Source organism: Trematosphaeria pertusa, assembly GCF_010094035.1.
Source record: "Trematosphaeria pertusa strain CBS 122368 unplaced genomic scaffold BU26scaffold_1, whole genome shotgun sequence".
Classification (NCBI taxonomy): Eukaryota; Fungi; Ascomycota; class Dothideomycetes; order Pleosporales; family Trematosphaeriaceae; genus Trematosphaeria; species Trematosphaeria pertusa.
The window spans coordinates 4,898,778-4,923,771 of record NW_022987212.1 but is presented as its reverse complement, the minus strand read 5'-3'; the positions used below and the strand labels follow the sequence as shown (position 1 = coordinate 4,923,771).

General features: G+C 55.7%; 11 protein-coding genes across 11 annotated transcripts; 4 read left to right on the top strand and 7 right to left on the bottom strand.

Moving 5' to 3' along the window:
- Positions 1-290: 290 nt before the first annotated feature.
- BU26DRAFT_383799 (uncharacterized protein) lies at positions 291-1,617 on the bottom strand (the record flags this gene model as incomplete). The annotated part of the gene is made up of 2 exons (XM_033822604.1): positions 291-1,134; positions 1,160-1,617. Coding segments are annotated over 2 exons (1,302 nt in total), but the record flags the coding sequence as incomplete, so codon positions are not given.
- A 1,476-nt stretch (positions 1,618-3,093) lies between these two features.
- BU26DRAFT_414247 (RNI-like protein) lies at positions 3,094-4,847 on the top strand (the record flags this gene model as incomplete). The annotated part of the gene is made up of 2 exons (XM_033823061.1): positions 3,094-3,679; positions 3,736-4,847. 2 exons carry the CDS (start codon positions 3,094-3,096, stop codon positions 4,845-4,847), a joined length of 1,698 nt encoding a protein of 565 aa, XP_033692430.1.
- A 368-nt stretch (positions 4,848-5,215) lies between these two features.
- Positions 5,216-6,377, bottom strand: BU26DRAFT_446876 (uncharacterized protein). Its single transcript, XM_033824633.1, has 4 exons — positions 6,292-6,377; positions 6,135-6,148; positions 5,946-6,029; positions 5,216-5,882 (listed from the first exon to the last, which is right to left on the bottom strand). Exons 1-4 carry the CDS (start codon positions 6,327-6,329, stop codon positions 5,545-5,547), a joined length of 474 nt encoding a protein of 157 aa, XP_033692429.1. The 5' UTR covers positions 6,330-6,377; the 3' UTR covers positions 5,216-5,544.
- A 135-nt stretch (positions 6,378-6,512) lies between these two features.
- Positions 6,513-7,604, top strand: BU26DRAFT_514109 (uncharacterized protein). The gene has a single exon (XM_033827763.1). It carries the CDS (start codon positions 6,639-6,641, stop codon positions 7,458-7,460), a length of 822 nt encoding a protein of 273 aa, XP_033692428.1. The 5' UTR covers positions 6,513-6,638; the 3' UTR covers positions 7,461-7,604.
- Positions 7,605-7,674: 70 nt separating this feature from the next.
- Positions 7,675-8,286, bottom strand: BU26DRAFT_599926 (uncharacterized protein; the record flags this gene model as incomplete). The annotated part of the gene is made up of 3 exons (XM_033835131.1): positions 8,081-8,286; positions 7,844-8,014; positions 7,675-7,784 (listed from the first exon to the last, which is right to left on the bottom strand). The coding sequence occupies exons 1-3, from the start codon at positions 8,184-8,186 to the stop codon at positions 7,675-7,677; spliced, it is 387 nt and encodes a 128-aa protein (XP_033692427.1). The 5' UTR covers positions 8,187-8,286.
- BU26DRAFT_514108 (P-loop containing nucleoside triphosphate hydrolase protein) lies at positions 8,255-9,740 on the bottom strand. Its single transcript, XM_033827762.1, has 4 exons — positions 9,610-9,740; positions 8,928-9,550; positions 8,544-8,867; positions 8,255-8,496 (listed from the first exon to the last, which is right to left on the bottom strand). Exons 1-4 carry the CDS (start codon positions 9,694-9,696, stop codon positions 8,469-8,471), a joined length of 1,062 nt encoding a protein of 353 aa, XP_033692426.1. The 5' UTR covers positions 9,697-9,740; the 3' UTR covers positions 8,255-8,468.
- Positions 9,741-10,207: 467 nt separating this feature from the next.
- BU26DRAFT_43597 (uncharacterized protein) lies at positions 10,208-12,387 on the bottom strand. The gene is made up of 3 exons (XM_033824154.1): positions 11,480-12,387; positions 11,329-11,431; positions 10,208-11,280 (listed from the first exon to the last, which is right to left on the bottom strand). The coding sequence occupies exons 1-3, from the start codon at positions 12,182-12,184 to the stop codon at positions 10,253-10,255; spliced, it is 1,836 nt and encodes a 611-aa protein (XP_033692425.1). The 5' UTR covers positions 12,185-12,387; the 3' UTR covers positions 10,208-10,252.
- A 1,749-nt stretch (positions 12,388-14,136) lies between these two features.
- On the top strand, positions 14,137-17,375 carry BU26DRAFT_43581 (MAP kinase-like protein). The gene is made up of 4 exons (XM_033824148.1): positions 14,137-14,455; positions 14,506-14,579; positions 14,626-14,783; positions 14,835-17,375. The coding sequence occupies exons 1-4, from the start codon at positions 14,256-14,258 to the stop codon at positions 17,265-17,267; spliced, it is 2,865 nt and encodes a 954-aa protein (XP_033692424.1). The 5' UTR covers positions 14,137-14,255; the 3' UTR covers positions 17,268-17,375.
- Positions 17,376-18,204: 829 nt separating this feature from the next.
- On the top strand, positions 18,205-20,111 carry BU26DRAFT_474314 (alcohol dehydrogenase 2; the record flags this gene model as incomplete). The annotated part of the gene is made up of 4 exons (XM_033825501.1): positions 18,205-18,704; positions 18,820-19,066; positions 19,252-19,381; positions 19,528-20,111. The coding sequence occupies exons 1-4, from the start codon at positions 18,577-18,579 to the stop codon at positions 20,109-20,111; spliced, it is 1,089 nt and encodes a 362-aa protein (XP_033692423.1). The 5' UTR covers positions 18,205-18,576.
- Positions 20,112-20,346: 235 nt separating this feature from the next.
- On the bottom strand, positions 20,347-21,956 carry BU26DRAFT_414586 (amidase; the record flags this gene model as incomplete). Its single annotated transcript, XM_033823078.1, has 3 exons — positions 20,347-21,379; positions 21,434-21,748; positions 21,805-21,956. The coding sequence occupies 3 exons, from the start codon at positions 21,954-21,956 to the stop codon at positions 20,347-20,349; spliced, it is 1,500 nt and encodes a 499-aa protein (XP_033692422.1).
- Positions 21,957-22,508: 552 nt separating this feature from the next.
- Positions 22,509-24,677, bottom strand: BU26DRAFT_514103 (DUF1613-domain-containing protein). Its single transcript, XM_033827761.1, has one exon. It carries the CDS (start codon positions 24,537-24,539, stop codon positions 22,659-22,661), a length of 1,881 nt encoding a protein of 626 aa, XP_033692421.1. The 5' UTR covers positions 24,540-24,677; the 3' UTR covers positions 22,509-22,658.
- Positions 24,678-24,994: the final 317 nt, after the last annotated feature.

Here is a 24,994-nt window from a genome sequence, read left to right as displayed (position 1 = left end):
TCAAGCAACACTCCTCCTTCCTCGTCGGAATCCTCGTCAGTGCTACAAGAGACAGGCTGTAGCTTCTGCAATGATTTGTCATGCTGGTTACAATCAACAGAATCGTAGGTGACAATCTCCCTTTCCACGTCCGGGACCGTAGGCAGAAAATCAGCCAACTCTGTGATTCTCGATCCTTCTTCGCTTCCAACCGCGCGTCCGTTAAGAGCAATAGCATCCTCGTCCGTGGAAAGTGGGTCGGTGTCATCTTTCAACGGCCCTTGCTCTGGCCTATGCAAAACGGATTCCGTGATTCCAGTGATTGAATCGGGGTGCCAGGCTTTTGGCGCGGCTTTTTCATCAATCTGCCGCAGAGCCTCCTTTCGAATGTCTTGGGTCATGGCATTCAGAATGTCTCTTTGGCGTCTCTGGCTAATAATACCGTCTTCAGAGTTTGGATCGGGCGGTCGCCAATTCAAGTATATCTTGCGATGAGAGGTTGGCTCTACGAAGTGGCCCGGATGGTTTCGGAAGTAGAGAAGGCAGCAAAAGCACGCCGGCTTGCTACACGCGATGTATGGGTCACCGGCCGCAAAGGAGAATTTATTAGCAAAGAAATGCTCCAGGACTTGAATCTCAGCGTGAACGCGCGGTCTCAAATTGTGGTCCGTGTAACTCGCGAGAAACCGTCCAGATAGTTGGTACTTAACGTCCATCTCTATGAGGGCTTGTTGATAGCGGTCAAGGTCTGGAGACTTTGCGGGTAACATGCGGACTATAATGCTTTCTAGCCGTGTCATTGCGTCGGTTGGAGGCAGCGCGGATTTGGCTGGAGTAGGGATACTGCGGACTTCAAAGTCGTAGAGCAATTCCGAAAGTCTGGATGCACAAGAGAGTAGCGTGTCGACCGCTCTTATGTGATGTGCAAGTCGTCCGATGTAATGCCTTAGTAAACCAAAAGCGTGGTGTATGGCGTCTTCGTTACTCTTGTAGGTAGGTTCCATGCTCAGTTTTGCTAGTGTGCGCATGAAGTCAGACTTCCGGTTTTCGTACGCGAGACGGCACAAGTCTATGGGGCTAAGTTGGCACTCCCAAATTTGTAGCCATTCAGCAAGGCCAGTTACTAAAGAGTGGATGTCAGCATCCTTGGGATTGCTGGACATATGCCCATCTACGAAACGTACCATCCTTTCGTTCTGTTTCGGCAAGATACCCTTGGCACCTTCGCAGCAACGGGCTTAGATGACTCCTGTATTTCTTGATCCTTGGACTTGCAAAGTGTATGCAAAGTGTAGCTATATCCACTGGCCCTTCCGGTGGCAACTGGGCTGACTCGTCTGACACATGTTTTAATCTGGCTAGGAGTGACCGTAGGAACGGTATGATTTTCCTCCTCGGACAGGAGTTCGAAGCCACCCAAAAGATATACCGTTGCGGGGTGGATTCCAGTCCAATAGCCGTGACCGTGTCACCGCCTTTGTCGTAATCGCATGCGTACGCCAGTTCGCTAAGGAATTTCCGTCTCAACTCTTTGAGTGGCAGGTGAGAAACATTCTCTTGGGTGGAAAGTACAGCACATGTATGCTCGCCCCTCGTTCTGCCTAGCGTGTATAACAGGACCAGTGGCTCATAGAAACGACTCAGTTGGCGTTTATGGGGGTCAAGGCGAGGTTTCGAGGACATCGGGGAACGAAGCTCCGTGGAGGATCCAGTGTTTGTTGAATTCGTTCGACGTTTGGTTCGTTTAGCCATTATCGCCGTACGAGACCTTACCCCCTCGCCGTGGTTCTGGTGACACCCTGTGCTCTTCTCTTAATATTGGCGTCTTTTGAGTCCTTTTGTGCGTAGGCGTAGTCAGCATAACCTCTATAGGCTGGTGACTTAGAACGAGAAAAATCAATTAATCAATCAAACCAGGACCGCGCAGGCATATATATGTTGACCACCGAAACGCTTATCACACCCTACTGGGACCTCAAATCCATTTGCACATTAGCATTATTAATCATGGTGGGATGTCTGGCGCCATTCCTCGTCGTGATTGGCAAGTTCCCTACCGATGCATGCTCCGTCGAGTCACCACGCTGTATATGGTCCGCGATAATGCGTTTTCGTCAGCCGATAGCATGCCAGCAGGTAACACGCTGCACAAATTGGGGCTTGCATGGAGTGTCTCCATTTGGATCCCCGCATAGCGTGTTCGCCAATGATGATATAGCAGCTTGGGAAGGCTTTTCCGCATCTTTCATAAGTGGTCGAGTCTGCGGTAGCCACGTCAGCTTATTCATGACCGCTAACTTTTACCTTCACCGGTCGCCGTTCTATAAGTCTAGCCTATCGAAATTCGTCACATTTTATCCTGAGCCTTGAGATATCCTCGGCGAGCACCTTAACTTTAAGCTAGACAGCGGTTAGAGATTATAGCTCTAGTAGAAGAGCCTAAGTTCTAATGCAGTTGGTACTATTAGTACCTAGGCCTCTTACTATCTTAAATAAGTTATTAACGATAATCGAAAAGAGCGAAAGTCTTACGAGATTAGGTGTGGTCTTTCGGAGTGAAAGCGCGCTACAGTGAGAGCAAAAAGGGGAAGCGCTAAACCGAATCAGCCATCCATTGCCACCACGTGACCGCGCGCTTGCACGAACGCGACGCTTTTCTCTCGGCCCCGCTCGCTGGCCTCTCCTTTCTCCACAGCCCAGGCCCAACACTGCAGCACCCCAGGTCCCCGCGACTCTTTCAACCTTCGGCGAAGCGACTCCTGCGTGAGACTCAGCCACAATGTGAGGTCCGGCGAGGCTCAACATCTGAGAAAGTCAACTAACCGCGGCTTAGGTCTGCACGACGTCCCAGAGGTGCAGGTATCCGTGGGCCCCACTCTGCGCTGACGGATTTCCTTGCGGTGAGTAACCTCTGCATCAATGGTGCCTATAAACCTCTCTGACCACCTGAATTAGGCCAACAACATCTCCGCCCAAGAAATCCGCGATTCGTACCGCCAGCGCCTTGAACGAGCCGAAGCCGAAGCCGCCCAAGCCGCCGCTGAGGCTGCCGAAAATGGCGAAGGGCCATCCAATGCCCAAGAGGAGGAAGACCTGCAGGCAGAATCGTCTGCCATGGCAGCTGAGCGCTCTCGCAAGCGAAAGCGCAACCAGGAAGATGCTATCGCCAAGATAAAGAAGGGCAAGGAGGCTAAGAAGAAGGCGAGCAAGAAGAAGAAGCGAGGCTCTGATGATGAGGACGATTCGGACTTCGAGGATATGATGGACATGTACAAGAAGGCGAAGCCGCTACCTGGCCAGCTGGAGAACTGCGAGCTGTGCGGAAAGCGCTTTACGGTCACGCCCTACAGCAAGGCGGCGCCGGATGGTGGACTCCTGTGCACAAAGTGCGGGAAAGAGATGGCGAAGGAGGCTAAGGCTACGGAGAAGGCGAACAAGCCGGTCGTACGCAAGGGCAGGAGGAAGATCGAGAGCAACCGTCTGGACGGCTTAACGTTCCGTGGAGCGAAGACGCTGCAGACGCTTTGTATCGAGAAGCTGGCGAACCACGCTGAAGATATCGATGAGTTTGGCGTGATGCCGGAGAACATCATGAACCGGCTCAGCGAGATCTTCTCCAAGAAGCGCGCTATGAACTCGACGACGTTCAAGCTCTTCCTGCAGCCTGATATGGATACGGTGGCTATCCACGAGGCAGCTTGTAAGTCCTGTCCCACGTTGCTCATTGGAGCGTATGAATCGCTAATATGGGCATAGATCTCGAGACAGAGGACTTCGATCAGATCTTTGCCGTCGTCCCCAACATCAAGAAGCTCTCCCTCCGCCACTGCTGCCAGTTCAAGGACAGCAACGTCGACTACATGATCGAAAAAGCCAAGCATCTCACCGACATCCAGTTGCTTGGTGCCAATCTTGTCTCAAACGACAAATGGATCGATCTCTTCATCGCCCGTGGGCACGACCTCAAGGCTCTCAAGGTCGAATGGCTAGATGCCGCCTTTGATGACCAAGCTGTGGAAGCTCTCACCACCTTCTGTCCGAACCTCGAGCGCTTGAAGCTGGAGCGCTGCAAGCAGATTGGCCCTGAGAGTATCGACGCCATCGCGCACCTAGAGAAGCTGGAGCACCTTACCTTGCGCTACCAGAAAGAAATCCCGCGCGAGCGCCTCGTTAACTTGATCGCCCAAGTCGGCGCCAACCTGCGCACGCTCTGCCTGGAGAACTTCTTGGACAGCAACGAGGATCCGTCCGACGACATCCTCCAGACCATCCACGATACCTGCCGCCACCTCACCAAGCTCCGCTTCACCGAGAACCACGAGTGCTCCGACGCCGGCTACGTCAACCTCTTCACCGACTGGGATAACCCGCCGCTCCGCTACGCCGACATAAACAGCACCCGCGACCTGGACAACAGCAACCCCGAGGGCCCGGAAGACTTCCCCATCGGCCTCGCATCCGCCGGTTTCCACGCCCTAATGCAGCACTCCGGCCAGAAGCTCGAATACCTCGACATCGCCTCCTGCCGTCACATCTCGCACGAAACCTTCGCGCACATCTTCGACGGCAAGAAGCAATATCCTTGCCTGCGCGAGATCAACGTCTCCTTCAACCCCGTTGTCGACACCACAATCGTCGCCGGCATCTTCCGCAGCTGCCCCCGGATCAAGAAAGTCGTCACCTTCGGCTGCTTCGAGATCAAAGATGTGATTGTCCCGCGCGGCATCGTGCTCATTGGCGCGCCGAAGGCCCACGATGCGATTGAGCAGTTTGGCGATATCGTGATGGACTTCCAGAAGGAGTTGCAGAGGGAGATGCAGCGGGATTTGGAGAGGGGGATGAATCGCCTCGTTCCTGTTATGTCGTAGATTGCACGAACGCAGAAAGAAGGGATAGGGGGTTTAAGATGTTTATCTGGAGTTTGGGACGTTAACGACGCTTCATGGTTCGAGAGGGAGGAATGGCTGCTATGGAGAAAACATCATCGAAAGGCGAGCTTATGGTAACTCATGGGATCGCAGGGGGTTCTTCGATATCTAGGTCATGGCACATAACATAATCGTTCTTCATTATGGTAGAATCGATACGTCTCGTCAAACCGCTATCTGCTTGTTTATGGATGACGCGACGTTAACCTCTTTCAGACATCCACCCCCGCCGGACGACCAAAACTCCGGCGTCCATGTTCGGATGACGGATATCGAGCAGATAGGAAGGGCCGAGAACATCAACACCTACCTGAGACTGCACTAGGCATGTTTGACGTTTTGTTTTAACAGCGCGTACAGTGATATCTGTGACAATATTGGTGGTTCAACCACAGAGTAAACGCCATAACGGACATCATCACGGAGGCGCGAATCAAGTCACATCGCAACAGACTGGGTATCATTGGGAACATGCTCACCGAGGTTGACAGGCAACTCAGTTGAGCCGTGCATTGGAAGTATCATCGACTCATTTCGCCATATGCCATGTCCGATCCCATTTTACGATACAGCAAAAGCCCGACATGAAGACGACTCCCCGTCCCGTCCTCCGCTTCTCTCGCAAGCATAGAGACGCTTAAGAGGGAGGAGCACCACGTCCACGCCCGAAGCCACCACGGAACTCAGGCTTGAACTCGCCGGGAGCACCCTCGCCCTTCTCACCGGCATCACGTCGTCGGTATCCCTCGCGGCCGCCGCCACGTCCACCACCACGGCGCTCACGGTCGTCGCCGCCCATCATGCCTCGCGGAGGAGCGTGCGTGCGCTGCTGCTTGATGTGCGTCTGAGGCACGATCTCGGCGGGGAGGTGCAGCCATTCACGGAGATAGTCGAGGCCTTCGGGGGTCAGGGTGTAGTAGTAGTACTGCCACGAGAAGCGAGTCTTGAGGTAGCCGCGGGAGGTGAGCGACTGGCCTGCAATTTGGTTAGAGGGGCACACTCTGTCTAGGCGGGTTGGATTCGAGAAAGAATACTGACAAGCCTTTATGACATAAAGGTTCTTGGTGTCGATATCTCCATGCTTCGGCAGATTGAAGTCCTTCTTCGCAACGAGTACGCCCTCTGTAGGTGACCGTGTGTCAGCCTGTCCTTATAGTGCAGCATGAAAGCCGCGAGAATGTACGTTTTTGTGCCATAGCCATGGCTCGAAAACTAGTGTATACTAACCGCGGAAGATATACCTAGAAGCATAGTGTCAGCAAGTCCAATTGAATGACGAGTGGTGAAAACAGGAGTAGTGGACGCGAGGTGGAATCTTGAAAATTCCGAGCAAAATGCAGTCTCGATTGCGCCGTTGCGTCAAGTGCTGTAGAGGATAACTAACTCGTGGATCTTCTTGCGATCAGCCTTGGGGATAAGCATCTTGACGGCTGTAGACGGTCGGTGATGCTGTGTCGGTGTCCGGTTGTGGTCGATGAGGAGGAAGTTCGAACAGAGACGATAATTGATGGTGTGGAAGATCTGCGCCAAGCCTTAGCCGAGCGCACGGGCCCAATGCTCCAGCCTTAATCTTTCGCAGACTCCGTCTTCTCTCTTCCTCCATCACCACAATCACACACCACCTCTTGCTCGCGTGCAACACAGCTGTTGCCTCCCAACAACCGCTTGGCTCCAAATCATAGCTCTCTGCACCAGATACTGTCTCCACGAGCTCCGGCACTATCCTGCAACATGGATTCCGCCACTGTTCAATCACCCGTCACCATCATCGTCAACAGCCTCCGCGGCCAGAACATCGCATTCGCGACCTCAAAGGACGCTCCTTTAACCTCCATCTATGATACCCTCTATGACCGCGCGCCATGGATACAGAACTCATCCTACATTCTAACCACCAACGCCCGCCGCGCAGTCCGCCATGAGGCCGCACCCATCTCTTCACTACTCTCCTCACCATCCGATACGTTCCTCCCGCTTCGTCTGACTGTCCCGCTATGCGGTGGCAAGGGCGGCTTCGGATCCATTCTGCGGGCTCAAGGTGGCCGCATGTCCAGCCGCAAGAAGAAGCAGAACGGCGACGCAAATGCCTCATCACGAAACCTTGACGGACGACGCCTGCGCACCGTCGCTGAAGCAAAGGCGCTCGCTGAGTACCTAGCTATCAAACCCGAGATGGAGAAACGGGAGAAGGACGAGCGCCGCAAGCGATGGGAGGACATCGTGGCCAGCACCGAGCGCAAGCAGGAGGAATTGCTGAATGGCAGAAGCCAGGCTCGACTGGACGGGAAGTGGATTGAGGACAAGGAGGAGGCGGAGAACAAGACGCGAGAGGCTATTGAGAAGATGCTGATGGCTCAGCGGGAGAGCTCCGAGGAGGAAGAGGTAGAAGAACCTGCGAAAGTTGCGTCATCGTCGAAGCCTGCACCACAGCGGGCGATGTTTGGGTGGGATGACGAGGACGATGAGTTCATGAGTGATAGCGAGGAGGAAGAGGAGGTGTCAGAGGAGGATAAACCCAAGTACGAGGGCAAAGGGAAGGGGAAAGCGGCATGAATTGGCTCCTTCAGTACACTGAGCAGTTGATTTATTCAAGCGGCGTTTATTGGAGGTATTTTCAGGCGTTCAAATGCGATACCCAAGGAAAGCCGTACTTTGAGAGGCTTAATCTATGTTTTTCTACTCATACAATATTCCCACGCATGTTTCTTCTCAACACCTCCCCTCCTAATCTCCCTCCAACACTATCCTAACCATCCATACCCATTCCTCACGCCCCAATGCTCCGATCCATATCCCTCTCCCCACCGTACCCCTGCTCCCTCCTCTCCTGCGCCGCATCGCCACCTTGCTCCAACGCCTCCGTACCCCCGAATCCACCTGTATACAGCCCCTGCATTAGCACCCCTCTCTCATCGCCATCCGATCGCATAACATACCTTCCTCGCCCGCCTCCCCCGTCGCCGCATCCGTCTTCCCGCCCATACCGCCCTCCTGAATGCTCTGCCCATACCGCATTTTCTCCGCGGGCGTGACGCTCTGCGTGTTCGGCGCGTTGGAGGCCGCTTTGTGCGCGTGCGCGGGGGGAGATGCGGTGCTCGTCGCTGGGTCTGAGGGGTGGGGGGATGCGGTGTTAGCAGAGAGGGGAGGGGGTGAGGTGTGGAGGGGTGGCGTACCGCCCATTTGGCCGGGCTGCTTGCTGGGCGGGTCGACGTGCGTGTGGATGCCTTCGTACTGGGTTTGCTCGCCGCCGGGCTCGGTGGGGATGAGGTTGGATGACATGGTGGAGGGATTCGAGCTGGAATTGAGACTTGAGAATTGAGGGGAAATTGGGAGGAGGGGAGAGATTGGGATGTTACAGGATCAATTGATGTGGTTTGTGTTGTTGAGCTTAAAGGTGTTGGAGAGCGAGGGAAGCTATGCTATGGGATGACGTCAACTAGCGAACGCCTCGAATGGCTGGACGCGGACCGTCTCAACAATTGAACTCCCTCAACGCCTTCCTGCCAGACATTTACTGAAATTTCCGATACATCTGTGCTTGATAGCCTTGTGGCCTCCTGCTCAGTCAAACTCAACACCCATGAGGAAACTGCGGATGTTAGCCGCGATCCAAGCCGTGGTGGAAACAACACACACCTCTCGTATATGCGCATATACTTTGCGACGAAAGCCTCGAGATGGAAGATGACCTTGCTTCCCGTCCTGCACCTATGCTCGTAGAAGGCCGCCCACTTGATCACCTCCGGCTTGAGCGCGTCGTCCGTCTTGGGTATCAGCTTCCACGTCAGCGTCTTTATGATGGTCGTTGCGTCGATGCAGTGCGACAGGAGATCGTAGAGCGAGGCGCGGACTTGCAGTAACCGCGCTGGACTGCGTTCTTCGACGATCTGGTTTGCGATTTGCGCGATGAGGGCTTCCCAGTCGGGCGGTGGGATATGGGTCGAGTCTGTGACGGTTTCGCTGCAAACGCGTTAGCCTTGTGCGCCCCTACCGGCGGGCTTCGAGGTAGAAGACACATACTTCTGCGCATGAACCGCCTCAAACATCAACAACGCCTTCCTCAAATTCCGCCCACTCTCCCTCGCAATCCTCTTGTTCAGCCCCTCCACCTCCTTCCACCCCTCCTTCTTCCCCACCACCCTCAGCACCCCGCAAATCTCCCCCTCCGTCGGCGCCGCAACCCTCACAAGCAACGTGCGACTGCGAATCGGCGCAATAATATTACTCGTCGAGTTCGCCAGCAGAATGAGCCTCAAATTCGGGCTATACTTCTCCATCGTCCTGCGCAGCGCCGCTTGCGCATCCCGTGTCAAGTGGTCCGCCTCATTGATAACGACGACCTTGAAGCGCTGTCTCGCGCCGAGGTCGACCTGCTGTGTCTGCGCGACTTCCTTGAGCAGGTCCTGGATGACGACGCGGTCGTAGTTTCCGACGTCCGAGGGCGTGATTTCGAGGTGGTAGACGGAGGCGACAATGTTGAATTCGAGCTTGCGGTTCGACGTGGTTTGGAAGACGCGCGCGTCGATTTTGATCTTTTCGACGCCGGGGCCGTAGAGCTCTTTGAGGGTGGCGACGATGCGTGTTTTCTTGCCTGCTCCAGAGGGGCCGTAGACGAGCAGGTGGGGAAAGTCACCGCTCTGTGCCTACATTGAAGGTCGCGTTAGAGTGGCTGGAAGGAGGGGGGCTATAACAGGGTACATACAAGAGCTCTCAGGCGCTCAGAGAGGTCTGAGTGATAGCTGAGTGCTTCCAGGCTCCGCGGGCGGTGCTTATCTACGAGCAATGCCATTGTAGCGGTGTTCTTGGGGATATCGTTGCGAAGTTGGAAAATCTACGACGTCCGACGCGTCGGCCGCAACGCGTAAAGTGGTTCTTGGCAACCTTGGAATTACGTTGATCACATGATCGCGTCTCTACCCAGGTATCCGGCTACCCTGGTAGCAGATCAGCATCGCAAGCATTTCACAATTTGTGTAAGAATAGGATCATTTTAGCTGCTCCTTCTGTCAATGACTTATCGCCCTCCTCGTCGTCCACATCAAGCAGAAGCGACAGATAAACTAATATACACTAGAGCCTCCCAGGGGGAAGAGTACACAAGACATTCCATGTATACAGAAAAGGGGTATGTTGATTCCAGAAGCGCTGTAAAAGGAAAAGGTGGTATAATCAATCTCCTACAAGAATTGCTGGACGGACTTAATAGTGTCAAACGTCGCTCTGCTCGATATACAAAAGAAACTATAAAAGAGTGACACCTTCTGGTTGAGGAGTTTCGGGTATCGGTTCGTAACGTCGTAAGTGCTAGCATTCTGCGGGGCTTTTGCGGAGATGGAGATCTCCCCCTAGTACCGTCGAGGCTCGTATCCTCTATTGTCGTAGCCATTGCTTCCGCCTCTGTTTCTGTAGTATTCATCATCGTACACTGACCGTGGCTGAGAATCGAAAGAGCTGTCAGTGCCAGTCGTACTGCGGCGGTGTGGACCGGTATCCTCCTCGGCGTGACGTCTAGCCCAGTCGTTGCGCTTCATCTCCGCATCTTTCGCAAAGCGACGATTCTCCTCTTCGGAATCGTACATGTTTGAGGCATAATAGCTGCCTGGTATGTCCCGGACGCTCGGGTCCGACCTAGTTCCATAGCTAGAGAAGCTTGGGCTCCTTGGTCGGCGATCGTTAGCCTGAGAGCCAGTGCGGGGATGCTGTTGCTGGTGATGAGGTGCGCTAGCCGGAGGCACCCATTGACCTTGGCTAGCCGTGGATTGTGCGCGACGGCGTTGCTCGTGCATCGATGCTTCCGAGGGAACGCTCCGACTAAGATCATCGGCATACATTTTCCCTCCACCAGGTGCGGATGAGTAGGGTTTCCGTTCGCGCTCCAGAGGAATCGAGAAGGGTTCATCATCCTCATCATCGGTGAGAATAGCCCTCGGGTCTGGTTGGCTTGCGTAAGGACTCCGCTGACGTTCTAGACCAGGGGGCACGCCTGCGCTCTGACCCATGGGCGGTGGTGGGGGAAACGTTGGGGCTCTGCGGAGCGGACCAACGCCTTCAGCGGAAAGAGCCGCTGCACACCGTTGCTGGGCTTGCAGGTTCTCGTGTTGCGGGAAGAGACGTCGGGGAAGCTCTTTCGGAAATCGCTCCTTCGCGTCGTCGGCGTTGCTGATGGGCATGGCAAGAACCGCTTTCGAAAGTCGGTCATACTCGGCGTCTGGGTAAGCCTGAATCATGGCCGACATCCACTCTTGGAAGCCGTCGGGAGTGAGCGCGGGAATATGGGGCTGGTCTGCGTTGTTTTCTTGAATTAAATGGTGCTGGCAACGCATCTCACGATATATTTTGCTCAATGTTGAGTATGGCAATTTGCCAAAGATTTCTGATATCAAGTCAGTCTACTTTCGGACATGCAGCTGTGTGAACTCACTCTGCCATGGGTAGATCTCGTCATTAAGTTTAGCATCATCGTAAAACTTGAGCATCTTAGCAGGCGTAATGACTAGGCTCTTCTTTGGTTCGTAGTCGTCAATCTATAAAGGTTAGTTAGGTAGTTGGATGATGGGGTTGAAACCATTCACCAGATGTATGGCCAGACCTCGTAGAAACTGTCCGAGGCGAGGCATAGGCTGGCCATGCACGTCAAACAGCCGCTGCCACATCCTCTCAATAGGCGTGTAGTCCCCATCTGTCGGCATCCTGGATGCGGGAGCGGGCCGCGATCTTGACTTGTCTTGCGGAATGTCGACTGGTGCGCTCCTTTCGTGCCTTGGGGTGGGCGTGTCGCCAGCGCCGTCAAACATGGGATCGCGCGCTAACGGATCAGGGGATGTGGACCCGTGGCTCGAGAAGTCTGTTTGCTTCGGGGACGGCGGAGTGTACACGTTTCTCGACGGCAGCGATGTCGTGGAAATCGGGGATTGAGGGGCGTATGGGTGCGGCGGCGCAGGCTGGCCTGTGGCACCCCCTCCATTCATTTTGATCTCGTCCAGCAACGACTTCTTCACCTCTGCCGTGATCTGGGCGATGAGGTCCGGATCCACTGTGCGCGCGGAGTCGGACCTGTCGAAGGCATTGTTGACAGCATTATTGAGCGGCTGTTGCGACTGCTGGGGCAGGCCATCGGAAGGGGCATTGGACGATGAGCGCGACTTGGGGCGAGACGGATCGTGGAAATGCGATTCTTGGTAATACGATGGGTGATACGGGCGTGGGTCGTAGGTATGGTCATAGGATGACGAGTAGGGAACTTGGTGAGGGTCTGGCTGGCCGCGATAGCCGTCCATGGTTGAATCTTACAGGGAGCGACAGAGCCTATGCGGATGACGCTGACAGGCCGGAGTGCGGTTTTGACTGGATGCGCCGTCGAGTTTGCAGCCAGGGAGAAGCTGCATCTACTGCAAGTGGCCCATGCAGTGCGCCGGGAAATATATTGCGAGAGAAGAAGGACAGGCGATATTGGTGCGAAGGCTAGGAGACGGATATGCGGTGGAAGGCTGGAGGCGGTTGGCGAGAGATCACGCCTCGGCCTTGTGGCTGTCTTTAACCACCTTGCTTCTTGCAAAAGACAGCTGGCAGAATAGGATGAGGAGCAACAAGCAGTAGTGCGCAGGGGAACGATGCAGAAGGGAAGCGCTTGACTGGGTGAATGTAGAGGCTCCACGTGGGAACAGCAATGCCCATTTGGCTCGGATGCAGCTCGAGGAGGGAGACTTTCTGCAGGCCATTGCGTCATGCATCCGCCCGCCTAGACGTCACTGCGGATCTATTATAAGGCGCGGCCCTCTGCAACCAGCTCACCGGAAAATCCATCGCTGCTCCAGCGATCGCCGTTTACCCACCGTCTCCACGAACTGGAGTTTGTGCGGACTCCAGGACAGATGGATAGACAGCCGTCCCAAGTGCAGTCGGGTCAACGCCCGTCGCGTGACGCCGCGCGGCTCTGCCTCTCTTGTTGTTTCAACGACACTTGTTTCAACGAACGTCAACAGCGAGGTCAGCGAATGCTTGCCTGAGGCCGCCGCACGGTCACGCCGGTGCAAGAGAGGAGAGGAGGAGCGCCGTGGTTTCGTCTGCGCAGGGACACCCTCCAGCTCCCAGACCCCCCGTCCGCGCCGCCAGGCTCGAAACAAAACACACGCATCGCGACGCGCAGCATTCGCGCCCGTGAGGCTGAATGCTGGTTTATCTACCCAGCACCTGGGCCTGCTCTGGCGGCTACACGGCGGCGCAAGGTTTCGCAGCTCTGGAAATGCCATCAATGAGACAGGATCCGTGAGAGCAGCGAGGGCCGTAAGGCAGAGCAACGACTAAGCCACTCCTGCTGCAGCCGTGATGATGTCTTTCGCGTGTCCCGGCCAGGCCCAGGATCCGCGGGTACCGTACTGTATACGGCCGCAAGCAGCATGATGTTCGCCAGATAGACAGCCCAGGACCGACGCACCCCGCGTAGAGTAGCCGTTTCCACGCGTGCGGCTCTGTGCGGGTGTATTTTGAGCGGCTTGCGCAAGAGCTGCTGGCGCTCGACGCGGCATTGAAGGCCCTCAGGATGCGGTATGACTGCTTATGGGTGCAGCGGATATATTGCGCAGGGTGAGATGCCATGCCGGCGATGGCGTGGGCGGGCTGTGGTTGGCGGTGGTGGTGGTGCGGCCGACCAGGCCGGCAGGCGTGGCAGGGTCCGACTGTGAGACACTAGCGTGTTAGAGGTCGCTGCGCTTGGCTCAGCGGTCCCTCATCGCGCTCTCGGGGGGCACACTCGCGCAGCCCTTTTCTATCGCTCCTCTGCCGCCTCGTGATTTTTGTTTCGACTGTGAGACCGCTGTCTGTTTCCTCGCTCCTGAGCGTTGTGCCCGCCACCGAGCCCGCAGCCCCAGTCTCGCAATAAAGGAGCGCGGTGAAAGACCCAGCTCCCCATCCTGCACGCCGGCCGCCGAAAGCCAACAACGCATCCACTCCGCTCCTCGCTCACCCTCGCCCTGCTCACGACGGGCCCTCGACTTGCCGGCCTTGCTCGCCCGCCCGCCCGACTTCCTATCGCTCTACCTTCCTCACGTTCCTTCCGCTCGCGAGCACCGGCTCGACAGCTGGCCACGACCGCCGCCGCAAAGAGACGCATACAGCACGCCGTGCAACGTCCACGACCGCACCTCGCCGCCTCTCGAGGTCTCCTGAACCCACACGCGCACCCACAGTCACGTCATATCGTCCCTGCCGCGAGCGAACACACCATGCGTCCTTGAGACGAGCGCTTGCAGCAAGCCAGAAACCTAACGACAAACGAGAAGCGACCCCTCCGACACTCTCTTCCGCTGCGCAGCGTCTATTGTATCCATAAGTGTCCATCGCTTCGACAGCATGGCCATGCTCGCCTCCAAGCCGTCCTACCCGCCGCCCTCTCTACCGGGGTCCTCATCACAGCCCTCAGCCCAGTACAGCTCCAGCGTGTCCAGCTACCGAACTCATGCCTCGGCCACGCGAGCAGACCGCTCCTCCCTCTTCGCCTCGCCCACCGAATCTGAGTTCTCAGAGATATACGATGCTCCGGATGCAGTAAGGTAAGGATGATCGCGCTATCTAGCTCGCACCGCCGTGCTGACTGATACAGACATTGGGACGAAGATAAAGTCGGAGACTGGCTGAAACGCATCAACTGCGCTCAATATGTCGAGCTCTTCAAGAGTAGGTCCCCCAGTGACCCGGTTCCAGTCCCCGCTGACCCTTCCAGAAAACCACATCAACGGCGAGAACCTGATGGAGATGGACCAGACCCATCTCAAGGACATGGGCATCAAGAAGGTGGGCGACCGTGTTCGCATCGGCTCGCAGGCGAAGCAGCTCCGCAACAAAGAGTACAAGAAGGCCTCGAAGCGGTCCTCGAATAGAGTAAGTGGTCCTGCGTTTTACCATTGCGTCAGCGTCTAACACTGGATTCAGCAATCCCTTGCAATGCTGGACAATGCAGCATACACCCCGCCTTCGTCCGGATCACCGCGACCTATACTTTCTGCTCGCTCGCTTCCTACAAGCTCGCGGTCCGAGAAGCGTATGTCTCGCCAGATCACCACCTCTGACCTCTACGCATACGGCTCCAAGTCGCCATCTCGACCCAGCTCTCCATTGGTGGACCAGGAGAACCGCGGTCTAAGATCTCAGCGTTATGGCGGCACGGACAGCCCCAAGGGTAGCGGCAAGAAAGACTTCGCCTCGTCATACACCAGCCAACCACTTGGCACATCAAGCAGCTCCGCTAATATGTCCTCTCGCTACGGTGCGGGCCCACGAACGACACCTACTGAGACTCCCCAAACCGCCCGATTCGCCCATCATGTTCGAGGCACCCAGAGCTTTGATAACACCACCACCAACAGCGCAATCCTCCCACCAGACAAAGCCTTGATCCGGGTCATCTATGATACGGGCAGGTCATCAGTTGTGAACATTGAGGGCTGTAAGACTGCGGATGAAATCGTACTCAAGACTTTGAGGAAAGCACAGCTGAACGAAGCCCATGTGAAGAACTACTGCTTCTATGTTCTGGACGGTCCCGAGCCGAGAGTCTCGTTGTGCCGCCGCTTGAGCGACATCGAGCTTATCCGCCTCTGCAAAGATGCCAACCGGCACGAAAGAGGCCGCCTCATCCTCCGCAAGATCCACACTGGAGAGCCAGAAGAGGAGCAGCTCAAAACGGCCGCCGGCATCTTCCAGCAGCAGACCCTACAGCAGACACAAAACATCATCGTCCCGGCGAGCAATAGGAGTCAAGCAAAGATCGAGAAGATCACCGGCGAGTCACTTGCCGCCGTCAGCTATCCGCTTTCCCCTACATCTGCTCGGGAGCGAGAACGTCATATACACTCCACTGCCCAAGACCTAGAGGGGCCTGCTAGATCACCCATTTTCACCGCACGAGCTCGCAAGCTGAAGCAGTTCTACGGGGCCAGGCCTCCAAGTGAGCTCATCACTTCGGATCTTACTTCATACTTCCCAGATGTTGAGAAGGACGAGATCGACAAGACAATTCGAATGTCCATTCGACGGTCTCGTCGTCTAAGCCGAGCAGCGTCACGTTTGTCCATGGCCTCGAACTTCAGCGTTGCCTCAAGCCTCCGCGACGCCCCACCTCTCCCCTCCATCGCCGACAACTGGCTACAAGGTGGTGGTCAGGCTCGGCCGCTTCGGCCGCTGTCGGTCATGAGGCTTGGTCTACCCGCGCAAAGTGGCTTCCGGGATTCCATGGCTTCTTCCGTGCTGGAGCCTCTCGACGAAGAATCGCCGCTGGAGCCGAACAGAAAGTCGTACGTCTCGTTTGGCGGCGAGAGTGTCGCTGACAGCGTCGCCGTGACCGATCCCGAGGGTCATACCACCATGCAGTCATACTTTGACGATGGCGGTAGCAGTCTGGCTGGCAGCAGCACTGGAAACACGGAGAATGGTGATTCTCTGAACAAACGTCTCTCGCAAGCCATCGCTGAGGACGGTGAAGAGTACGATGACGAACTCGCACAGTACCTCGAACAGGATTCTTGGGAGAACGTCAAGTACATGAAGGGTGCCCTGATAGGACAAGGCTCCTTCGGAAGCGTGTACCTCGCCCTGCACGCTGTGACTGGTGAGCTCATGGCCGTGAAACAGGTCGAACTACCGTCCGCTTCGGGTACTTCGCAGATAGACCAGAAGAAGACAAACATGGTGGAGGCGCTAAAGCACGAGATTGGTCTCCTGCGGGACCTCAAGCACATGAACATCGTGCAATACCTAGGCTCGAATTCAGACGACCATCACCTCAACATTTTCCTCGAGTACGTCCCCGGTGGCTCCGTGGCGACTATGCTGGTCAACTACGGACCGCTGGGTGAATCTCTCATCCAGAACTTTGTCCGCCAAATTCTTCAAGGTCTCTCATACCTCCACTCCCGGGACATCATCCACCGAGACATCAAGGGCGCCAACATTCTTGTCGACAACAAGGGCTCCGTTAAGATTTCCGACTTCGGTATTTCAAAGCGTGTGGAAGCGTCCACTCTCGGAGGCAAAAAAGGCGCTCAACGTGTCTCACTCCAGGGATCCGTCTTCTGGATGGCACCTGAGGTCGTTCGACAAACTGCGTACACACGCAAGGCTGACATCTGGTCGCTCGGCTGTCTCATTGTCGAGATGTTTACAGGCAGCCACCCGCATCCCAATTGCACGCAGCTCCAGGCGATCTTCAAGATCGGTGGCAGCGGTGACGCCAGCCCAACAATACCAGAGCACGCCGGAAAAGATGCGCGCGCTTTCCTCTCGCAGACCTTCCTCATCGACCACGAGAAACGCCCGAGCGCTGACGACCTCCTCGCCAGCCACTTCTGCACTAATCAGGCTGCGTAGAATAATCGCATCAGCTATCCATACCTTCTTCACATATTTCTTTACTACGTCTATCGGTCTCTAGGAGCACCGTAATGGTTCAATGTGGCATGACAAACAACGGCATATACGCATGTAGGGTCCCGGGGGACAGGACAGGGAGAGGAGCATAGGGAACACAAAATTATACTGTGGGATATCTGGTCTTACTTTTGTTGGAGGAGGTTACCATATCTTCTACTCGTTTGTTGTTCCTGGTTCGGGCTTTATACTCTTCTTCTTCTTTTCCTCCTTCGGGCGTGGGCCCTCTAATTTCTGAAGATGATGTGTAAATCTTGTACGATAGATACCAAATTTTGAGCTTGACGGCCGCTGAGCGGGATCTTGATCTTGATCTTTCCGCTGCTGTTGTTGCTGTGTATTAAGTTGGCGCATCTGGGGTCCGTGGAAGAGTTGTACGTGTAGCTATTAAATTTGCACATCCAAACACCAATGTCGTTTCTGCTGGATGTGATGCTGGTTCGCCGAGTCAAAACAAACTCCTGACGAACGACAACGACACTTTATCGAGTCAGCTCGCCCTCTCCTTATCTAGCTCCCGTTCCTTGGAGTTACTAGATACAGTACGTACTTGGCATTTGTTATCCCCGCAATCAATCGGGACGGCGGCTCCTGACGTAACCCCACATGTGCAGTGTAGGTGGTGAGGGGTAGAGGGGTAGCTCGGTAGCTCTCTCGATGCCGACGACCAGGGGCGCCACACGCGTAGATACCTCGGTGCGAGGATTCGTTCGTTATACCACATACGATGGGATGGCCGCGGATGCTCGAGCTGGGTACCCACCTTCATGCATGCTCGTAGGGCCGATTCAAGGATAGTAGCAGAAGGGAGGGAAGGGGTGCTTGGTAAGAGGGGTGTGGGGTAAGTAGAGATATATATGTCTCCCGCGGTTGCGGGCTTCTAGTACATCTTTTTATCTAATCTATCTTTCTCTCTGGTTCGCGTTTCCGCTCCACGTTCTTACGTCCCGTCCCGTCCCGTCCGTCTGTCTGGTATTCATCGTCCTCGTTTTCTGGGAACACGCTTGCTTCGTTTGGTACTATTTGATCCGCAGGGGGGTACTGCTCGATTCTCGCCTGGGTTCTTCTCGATTACAGCTGTGAGATAGAGAGATAGCTAGCTAGGCTAGCTTGTTACCTCTGTGGAAATTTCAAGTTTTTGGGGAGGAAAGAGCAAGACCGGAAAGCAAAGCAAAGCAAAGCAAAGAAAAGCAAAGCAAAGCAAAGCAAAACAAAGCAAAGCAAAGAAGCAGGCAATCAGACAGGCAAAATGGCGTCCTCAGAAGCCATTCCAAAGAAATACAAAGCCATCGTATACGACAAGCCAGGCACTATCTCGACAAAGATAGAGGAGCTGGATATGCCCGAGCCAGGTCCGGGGGAAGTTTTGATCAATCTGTATGTTTCCCCCTTCTCCTCCCCTTTCCCCTTCCCCCTTTCCACAATTCCCCCCACCCATCTCCCCCCTTCCAACCCTCCCCCTCCAAACCTAGCTAACCCCCCTCTCCGCCAGAACCCACTCCGGCGTCTGCCACTCCGACATGGGCGTCATGATGAACAGCTGGGCGATGCTGCCCTTCCCCACGCAGCCCGGCCAAGTCGGCGGCCACGAGGGCGTCGGCAAGATCGTGAAGATGGGGCCGGGCACGCAGCAGGCGGGCGTCAAAGAGGGGCAGCGCGTGGGAATTAAGTGGATGGCGGGGATTTGTGAGGCGTGCGAGGCGTGTCGCGCGGGGCATGATGCTATGTGCTTTAGTGGGGTGAGTATAGTTTAGTACCGTACGGATTGTGCGCCGGCGGGCTTGGGAAAGTAGGTGGGGGAGGTGTTGAGGAGGAGAAAGGGGAAGAAAGAGGAGTGGGCCGGGCTGGGGCGAGATGGAGAGCTGGTATCCCGTATAGGAGGAGTAGGAGGAGAAGTTTACTGACTGACTTTTTTTGTGCACAGAAAATTTCGGGCTACTACACCCCCGGCACTTTCCAGCAATACGTCCTCTCGCCCGCAAACTACGTAACCCCCATCCCGGATGGCCTCGACTCTGCCTCCGCAGCACCTATGCTCTGCGCTGGCGTAACCGGTAAGTTCCCTATGAACGAGAAGAGCACTCTTCACGCACTTGTCACTACTCTCCTGCAACTATCCTAGGAGAGAGAACTCCATAACATCCCCCATCCCCTCGGCCCCTCCCTCTCCAAACCCTCCTAACCACCCACCCACCCACAGTATACTCCGCGCTCCGCAAATCCGCCGCCGAATCCGGCAACTGGGTCGCCATCCTCGGCGCCGGCGGCGGCCTCGGGCACCTAGCCGTCCAATTCTCCGCGCGTGCCATCGGCCACCGCGTAATCGGCATCGACCACTCCTCGAAAAAGGACCTAGTCCTCTCCTCAGGCGCCGAGCACTTCGTCCCCATCGACGGCACCGACAGCGTCGCCGACGCGGTGAAAGCGCTGACCGGCGGGCTGGGCGCGCACGCCGTGCTCGTGCTCACGGCCAACAACGCCGCGTACGCGTCGTGCGTCGAGCTGCTGCGCTTCGGCGGGCGCGTGTGCGTTGTGGGCATCCCCGAGGGCGAGCCGGTGCCGATTGCGAGCGCGCTGCCGCAGGTGCTGGTTGCGAAGGCGATTTCTATCCATGGGATTGCGGTGGGGAATCGGAGGGAGGCGATTGAGACGCTGGAGTTTGCGGCGAGGGGCATTGTTAAGACGCATTATCGGGTGGAGAAGATGGAGAAGTTGACGGACGTTTTTCGGGAGATGTGGGAGGGGAAGTTGAAGGGGAGGGTTGTGTTGGATTTGGAGTCGTAGGGTGGGTGGATGACAGGGGTAGAATTGGGACCGAATGCGGAGTTGGATTTGGATTTAATATGTACTATGAAGCTGTTTTAGTGGCACAGTCCAAGGAAAAGATGATTGAAAATCCATTGTAGACGCCTCGTGATGCTGTACGTACGCCAGATATTCCCCCCTTGAATTTGAGATTAAGCATCGGACACACCGTCCTGCTTCCGGATTGAAACCTCGCCGTAAGAACAAACGCACCTCATCGATCCATCTCCCAAGTCCTCGCGTTCTCGCTCGCATGCACATCCTCCAAGGTATACGGCTCTTGCTTCCACGTCACCCGCTGAACCTCCCTCATGCGATCGAACCGCAGCACGCTCTGAAGCAGCACCTGCGCGCCGAGCGCACAATCCTCGTCCTTGCAAAACTCCGCCGGGTTATGACTAACGCCCTCCCTGCACGGCACAAAGATCATGCTCGTCGGACACCGCTTGTTCGTATACACGCTATCGTGCCCAGCGCCGCTCGTCATCTCCATGACCAGGTCCTGGGAGTCGGGCCCGAGCACCGAGTGTGCAGCTCTGTTAACGGCGTCGATGCACAGCGGGTTGAAGTTTGTAGCGGGAGACTTGAAGAACTCTTTGATGGTGACGGTGCATGGGAGCCCTGGGGTGCAGCCTGTGTTGAGGGCATCGAGTGGGCAGCCGGGGTTTAGGCCGCCGACGTTCTCGCCGCTGGCGATCTTGTGGAAGTCGTGGTTGATGAGGTGTTCCATTCTGGCGACTGCTTCGTCGCTCTGTGCGCGGATGTCGAGCGTGAAGGTTACCTCGCCGGGGACGGTGTTTGTGCTGCCGGGCTTGAGGTGCAGGATGCCGGTGCTGGCGAGGGCGTTGTTGGCGGTAGCTAGTTTGTGCGAGTGTAGAATCATCTTCGCAGCTGTCAGTAGTGCATCTGCCCTGCTCTTCAGATCGGTTGTGCCGGTATGCGTCTCCCTCCCTTTTACGGTTACTTGGAGCCACTTATAGGCCTGTACGCCGGTTACGACACCGATCTTCTTGTTGGACATTTCGAGGAGCGGCCCTTGCTCGATATGGAGTTCGAAGTGAGCGGCCATGGGCATCGACTCGTGGGAGCAGGGCATTTTGCCCATGTAGCCGATGCGCTTCAATTCAGCGCCCATCGTCGTGGTGCCAGGGTGTACTTCTTTGGCGTTGTGCGCGGTGTCGAGGGGAATATAGCCCGCCCAAACGCCAGACGACATCATAGAAATGGGGAAGCGAGCGCCTTCCTCACTGCAAGGTTCAATATTAGCAGCTTGTAGTCCTTCGAGCGGGGAGAACGCGTACTTTGTCCAATTGACGACACCCACAGGATACTCAGTCTCCACCCAGTTATCCGCGAGCACCTTCAGCATCTCGACTCCCGCACAGACTCCCAGTATGCCATCGTAGCGCCCTCCGCTAGGCTGCGTATCCAGATGCGATCCCACGAAAGTCGGCGGCTTGTCGTTCTTCACGCCTGGTCGGACCGCGAATATATTGCCCATTTCGTCAATGGTTACATGGCAACCCAGAGCTTCAGTGGCATGAATGAACCAATCTCGGGCTTCCTTGTCGGCGTCCGAGAGGGCGAGGCGGGACACGCCCGTTTCGGTGGGTTTCCTGCACACATAATCAGTCGCTGAGCCTGCGAAAGATTAAAGAATGGGCTGCCATACTCTCCCCATTTCTCACCAGTGCCCCATCGGCTGGTATAGTGTATATCCTCCATCAATCTCTGCGTGTTTACCTTGAGGCTTTGCAGATGCTCTTCATCCATCTCCCTGGTATGCAACTCGCGTCTCGGCGTCATCGCGAACGGCCTCCTCATCATACTGCCATTCACAACCCTCGGCGCAACCCAGCTCCTGCGCGCCGGCCATCGCGGCGATGTCGTGAAGCTTCGTCGAGCCGTAAGAGCTGTTGGAGCGCTCCTGCGTGTCGTGATCCCGGAGAGGACCCTCAGGGCGGGGTAGCTACATGGTGCGAGTTGGAGTGCAGACTGCAATTGCAATCCGCCGAGCTGCACCGCCAAAGCCATTGTGGGCGTGGATGCAGAAAGAAGGAAGAGTCATGATCGGGACAAACGATCACGGGTGTGTGGGCGTATTATGGGCAGGTTGGACGCTCGTGTCATGGCGTGAGTGAGACGCGATAACGCGGGGTATCCGTGCGAGCTCCCTTTCATCCCACGTTAATTCCCCGGCGGCCATCTCCGACCCATGGAAGCTGTTGCAGAGCTTGAACGCGCGGACGATGCACGAGATTGAAGTCACGGCTTCTCTACACCAGCGTTCGATTCGGATGCGATGCAGATAATGGAACAAGTCATCGGATGGTCCGGGCCTCAATGTGCGCTTGGGCAAGTGGGATCAGCTGTTTCATTGACCTACACCATATCTCAGAATATTGAGGTCATTCCACTCAGCCCAGATAGCTTCCAGCCTGAGCCACTGTCGTAGGGCAACTCGATATACTGGGTTGTACGGTTGGCAGGAAATCATCATCGCAAGGAGCAAAGCATCCTAAAAGCTCAATGACCCCCCTTCCCCGGCTTCAGCAGCCCACTCCCCCTCTTCAACCACTGCAGCCTCACCTGCTCAATCGACGTATCCCCACCCATCTCCTCCTCCACAATCCTCCTCACAAACGCCAGCTTATCCTCCAAGCTTCCGTTCACCTTCTCACCCTTGGTCCTCTTCCTCCCAATAATGGCCACATTGCGTGTCGAAGGGATCCGCAGATGCTCTTTCTCCCACTCATACCCCATAATGGTGGTGAGATAAGCGGTATAGCTGCACAGCGAGGCGTACGCGGAAGGCTGCTTTTGTGAGGTCGTGGTAGAGGAGGCAAAGTAGCCAGAGTGATGAGGGGAACGGAAGCGTGTCCCGCCGAAATTGTGGCTGCAGCAGGGGATGGCGATGAAGGGAGACGAGGAGAGGTGGGCGAGGAGCGGGGTCCAGAGCGTGAGTTCATCGGCGTGGTTGGAGACGATGAAAGTTCCTGGGGGGAAGATGCCGTTGTGGGATGGGGGAGCACCGGAGACGGTTTCGGGTTCTTCGTCTTGGCCGTCGCTGGTGTCGAGGATCTCGGGGACAAGCAGCATTTCCTTCAGATGATTCTGGTAATCTTCGCCAAACGTGGCCCATGTCTTCCGCCTTCTCGCGTCGAAGCCCCAGCCGGTCCAGCCTTCTTTATTAAGGATGTAGACGAGGAGGCCGTTGCCGCAGCCGATGTCGACGAAACCTGGGAAGGACCTCTGGGCTTTCAGACGACGTTGCTGCGAAGCTATGGCAAGAGCTGACGCAGAAGAATCTGCGCTTACGTTTGCCTGATCCTTCGTCGAGTTGTCGCTCTCCTGTGGCGGGTTTCCGCCGTACATCTCCGACCATAACTCAATAAGAAAGGCAGCAATTCCCAAATCCTCAAACACATGCTTGTTCGCCGGAGTCTGCTCGACCCAATTCTCGATCAGATCCTTAGCATACTTGCCCTTCAGGTAAACGTACGTGTCCTGGAAGGTTTTCTGCGGGATTATCATGTCGTGATGGACGCGCTTCTGGTACCCTTGCATACGTCCACGGGAGTGCTTATGGATGATTTCGAGCATTTTGAGAGCTGTGCGCGACATTCGGTTGTCTAGCGGATTGTCGGGAAAGAGGTCGTAGTATATCGAGAGTGTACCCGGAGCAGTGCCCGAAGGAGCATTGGGCTGGAAGGTGTACAAGATTGCTACTCCACGTACCTTTGGATGGTAGAAAGGAATGGATTGAGGATCTGAGGCATGCGGTAAGTAGACAACAAGGTATCGTTCTGCCTCAATCTTGCCGCAGCTGCCATCCTTGTCTCGCACCGTGACCTCTTCGGCAGAGGTGTATAAATGGCAAGTCTGTAACAATTGCGCATCTAACTTAGGATTCCTCGGTATGAGCTTCCTCACCACCGTCCACTCAAGTGCGTACCCGGGGAAACCGCCAGGAATGATCCGTGGTTGATGACCGGCCTGGAGGTGCTTGACAATGTCAGCCAGCTCATGTGGATGCTTCGCGTCCGGGTTGTACGAAGCATCAGTAAAGCTTTTGTAGGACAACTCCGCCCTGGATAGGTGGGAGGCAGTCAGGTTCGGGTTCTCCAGCAAATTGCGGCTGACGTCGAGAAAGTACTGCGGCGCAAAGTTTGCGGGTGCGCATTGGACGATGGTCCAGATCTCGGGCGGAAGTCCGGAGTCAATGAGAGGTGTTTTATCGAGATCAACGGGCTCGAATTTGATATCACCATCAATGCATGAAGAGCCGTTCGCTTCGCTCCCAGAGATATGCCCAGGTGACGCATCTCGCCCGTGCGGTTCGTTGGAGGGAATATGGCACGCCTCGTCGTAGTTTCCGCTTACGGAGTCCGAATCGCCTTTTGACATGATTGATTGCTCTTCTTTCTTAGTTTCCCGGATCTCTGCTGCTTTTGACTTTGATTGATTGGTTGCAATCGACGTGAAAACTTCAGTCGCAACTTTGCAGCCTGGTGGGGTCGAGTTGTTGCTACGCGAATACAACAGAAAGCGACCAGCGCGAATACTTATACACAATTGTTTTGTGTGCTATCAGGCTTAGGCGTGCTAGGTAGAGTCGACTGACGCCAAGCCGCCGTCGGTCCCGCAGTTCTTCCGTGCCCGGCCCTCCTAGGTAATTTGCCTCGCCAACTCGTCCCCGCTCCTGCACCTGATGGATTCGCACTCGATTAATGGCACATGTGCACTCTCAGTTAGTCCTTCACGACCTGACTACCTGATTCGCCTTAGCCCCACCTAGGGCCGCGGCAGGCAACCAGAAATCCCTGCATTCTCCAGCGCGCAACACCTTTCGCGGCTACTCC

What these genes read in the sequence shown, in the direction of transcription:
- BU26DRAFT_446876 (XM_033824633.1), bottom strand. Translation starts at nt 6,329, where the DNA reads ATGCTTATCCCCAAGGCTGATCGCAAGAAGATCCACGA. An exon ending in CCTTTATGTCATAAAGGCTT is followed by an intron (nt 5,883 to 5,945) that starts GTCAGTATTCTT and finishes ACCAAATTGCAG; the next exon opens with GCCAGTCGCTCACCTCCCGC.
- BU26DRAFT_514109 (XM_033827763.1), top strand. Translation starts at nt 6,639, where the DNA reads ATGGATTCCGCCACTGTTCAATCACCCGTCACCATCATCGTCAACAGC.
- BU26DRAFT_514108 (XM_033827762.1), bottom strand. Translation starts at nt 9,696, where the DNA reads ATGGCATTGCTCGTAGATAAGCACCGCCCGCGGAGCCTGGAAGCACTC. An exon ending in CTGAGCGCCTGAGAGCTCTT is followed by an intron (nt 9,551 to 9,609) that starts GTATGTACCCTG and finishes CCTTCAATGTAG; the next exon opens with GCACAGAGCGGTGACTTTCC. An exon ending in TATATGCGCATATACGAGAG is followed by an intron (nt 8,497 to 8,543) that starts GTGTGTGTTGTT and finishes TAACATCCGCAG; the next exon opens with TTTCCTCATGGGTGTTGAGT.
- BU26DRAFT_43597 (XM_033824154.1), bottom strand. Translation starts at nt 12,184, where the DNA reads ATGGACGGCTATCGCGGCCAGCCAGACCCTCACCAAGTTCCCTACTCG. An exon ending in GAGGTCTGGCCATACATCTG is followed by an intron (nt 11,432 to 11,479) that starts GTGAATGGTTTC and finishes TAACCTTTATAG; the next exon opens with ATTGACGACTACGAACCAAA. An exon ending in CGAGATCTACCCATGGCAGA is followed by an intron (nt 11,281 to 11,328) that starts GTGAGTTCACAC and finishes ACTTGATATCAG; the next exon opens with AAATCTTTGGCAAATTGCCA.
- BU26DRAFT_43581 (XM_033824148.1), top strand. Translation starts at nt 14,256, where the DNA reads ATGGCCATGCTCGCCTCCAAGCCGTCCTACCCGCCGCCCTCTCTACCG. An exon ending in GATGCTCCGGATGCAGTAAG is followed by an intron (nt 14,456 to 14,505) that starts GTAAGGATGATC and finishes TGACTGATACAG; the next exon opens with ACATTGGGACGAAGATAAAG. An exon ending in CGAAGCGGTCCTCGAATAGA is followed by an intron (nt 14,784 to 14,834) that starts GTAAGTGGTCCT and finishes CACTGGATTCAG; the next exon opens with CAATCCCTTGCAATGCTGGA.
- BU26DRAFT_514103 (XM_033827761.1), bottom strand. Translation starts at nt 24,539, where the DNA reads ATGTCAAAAGGCGATTCGGACTCCGTAAGCGGAAACTACGACGAGGCG.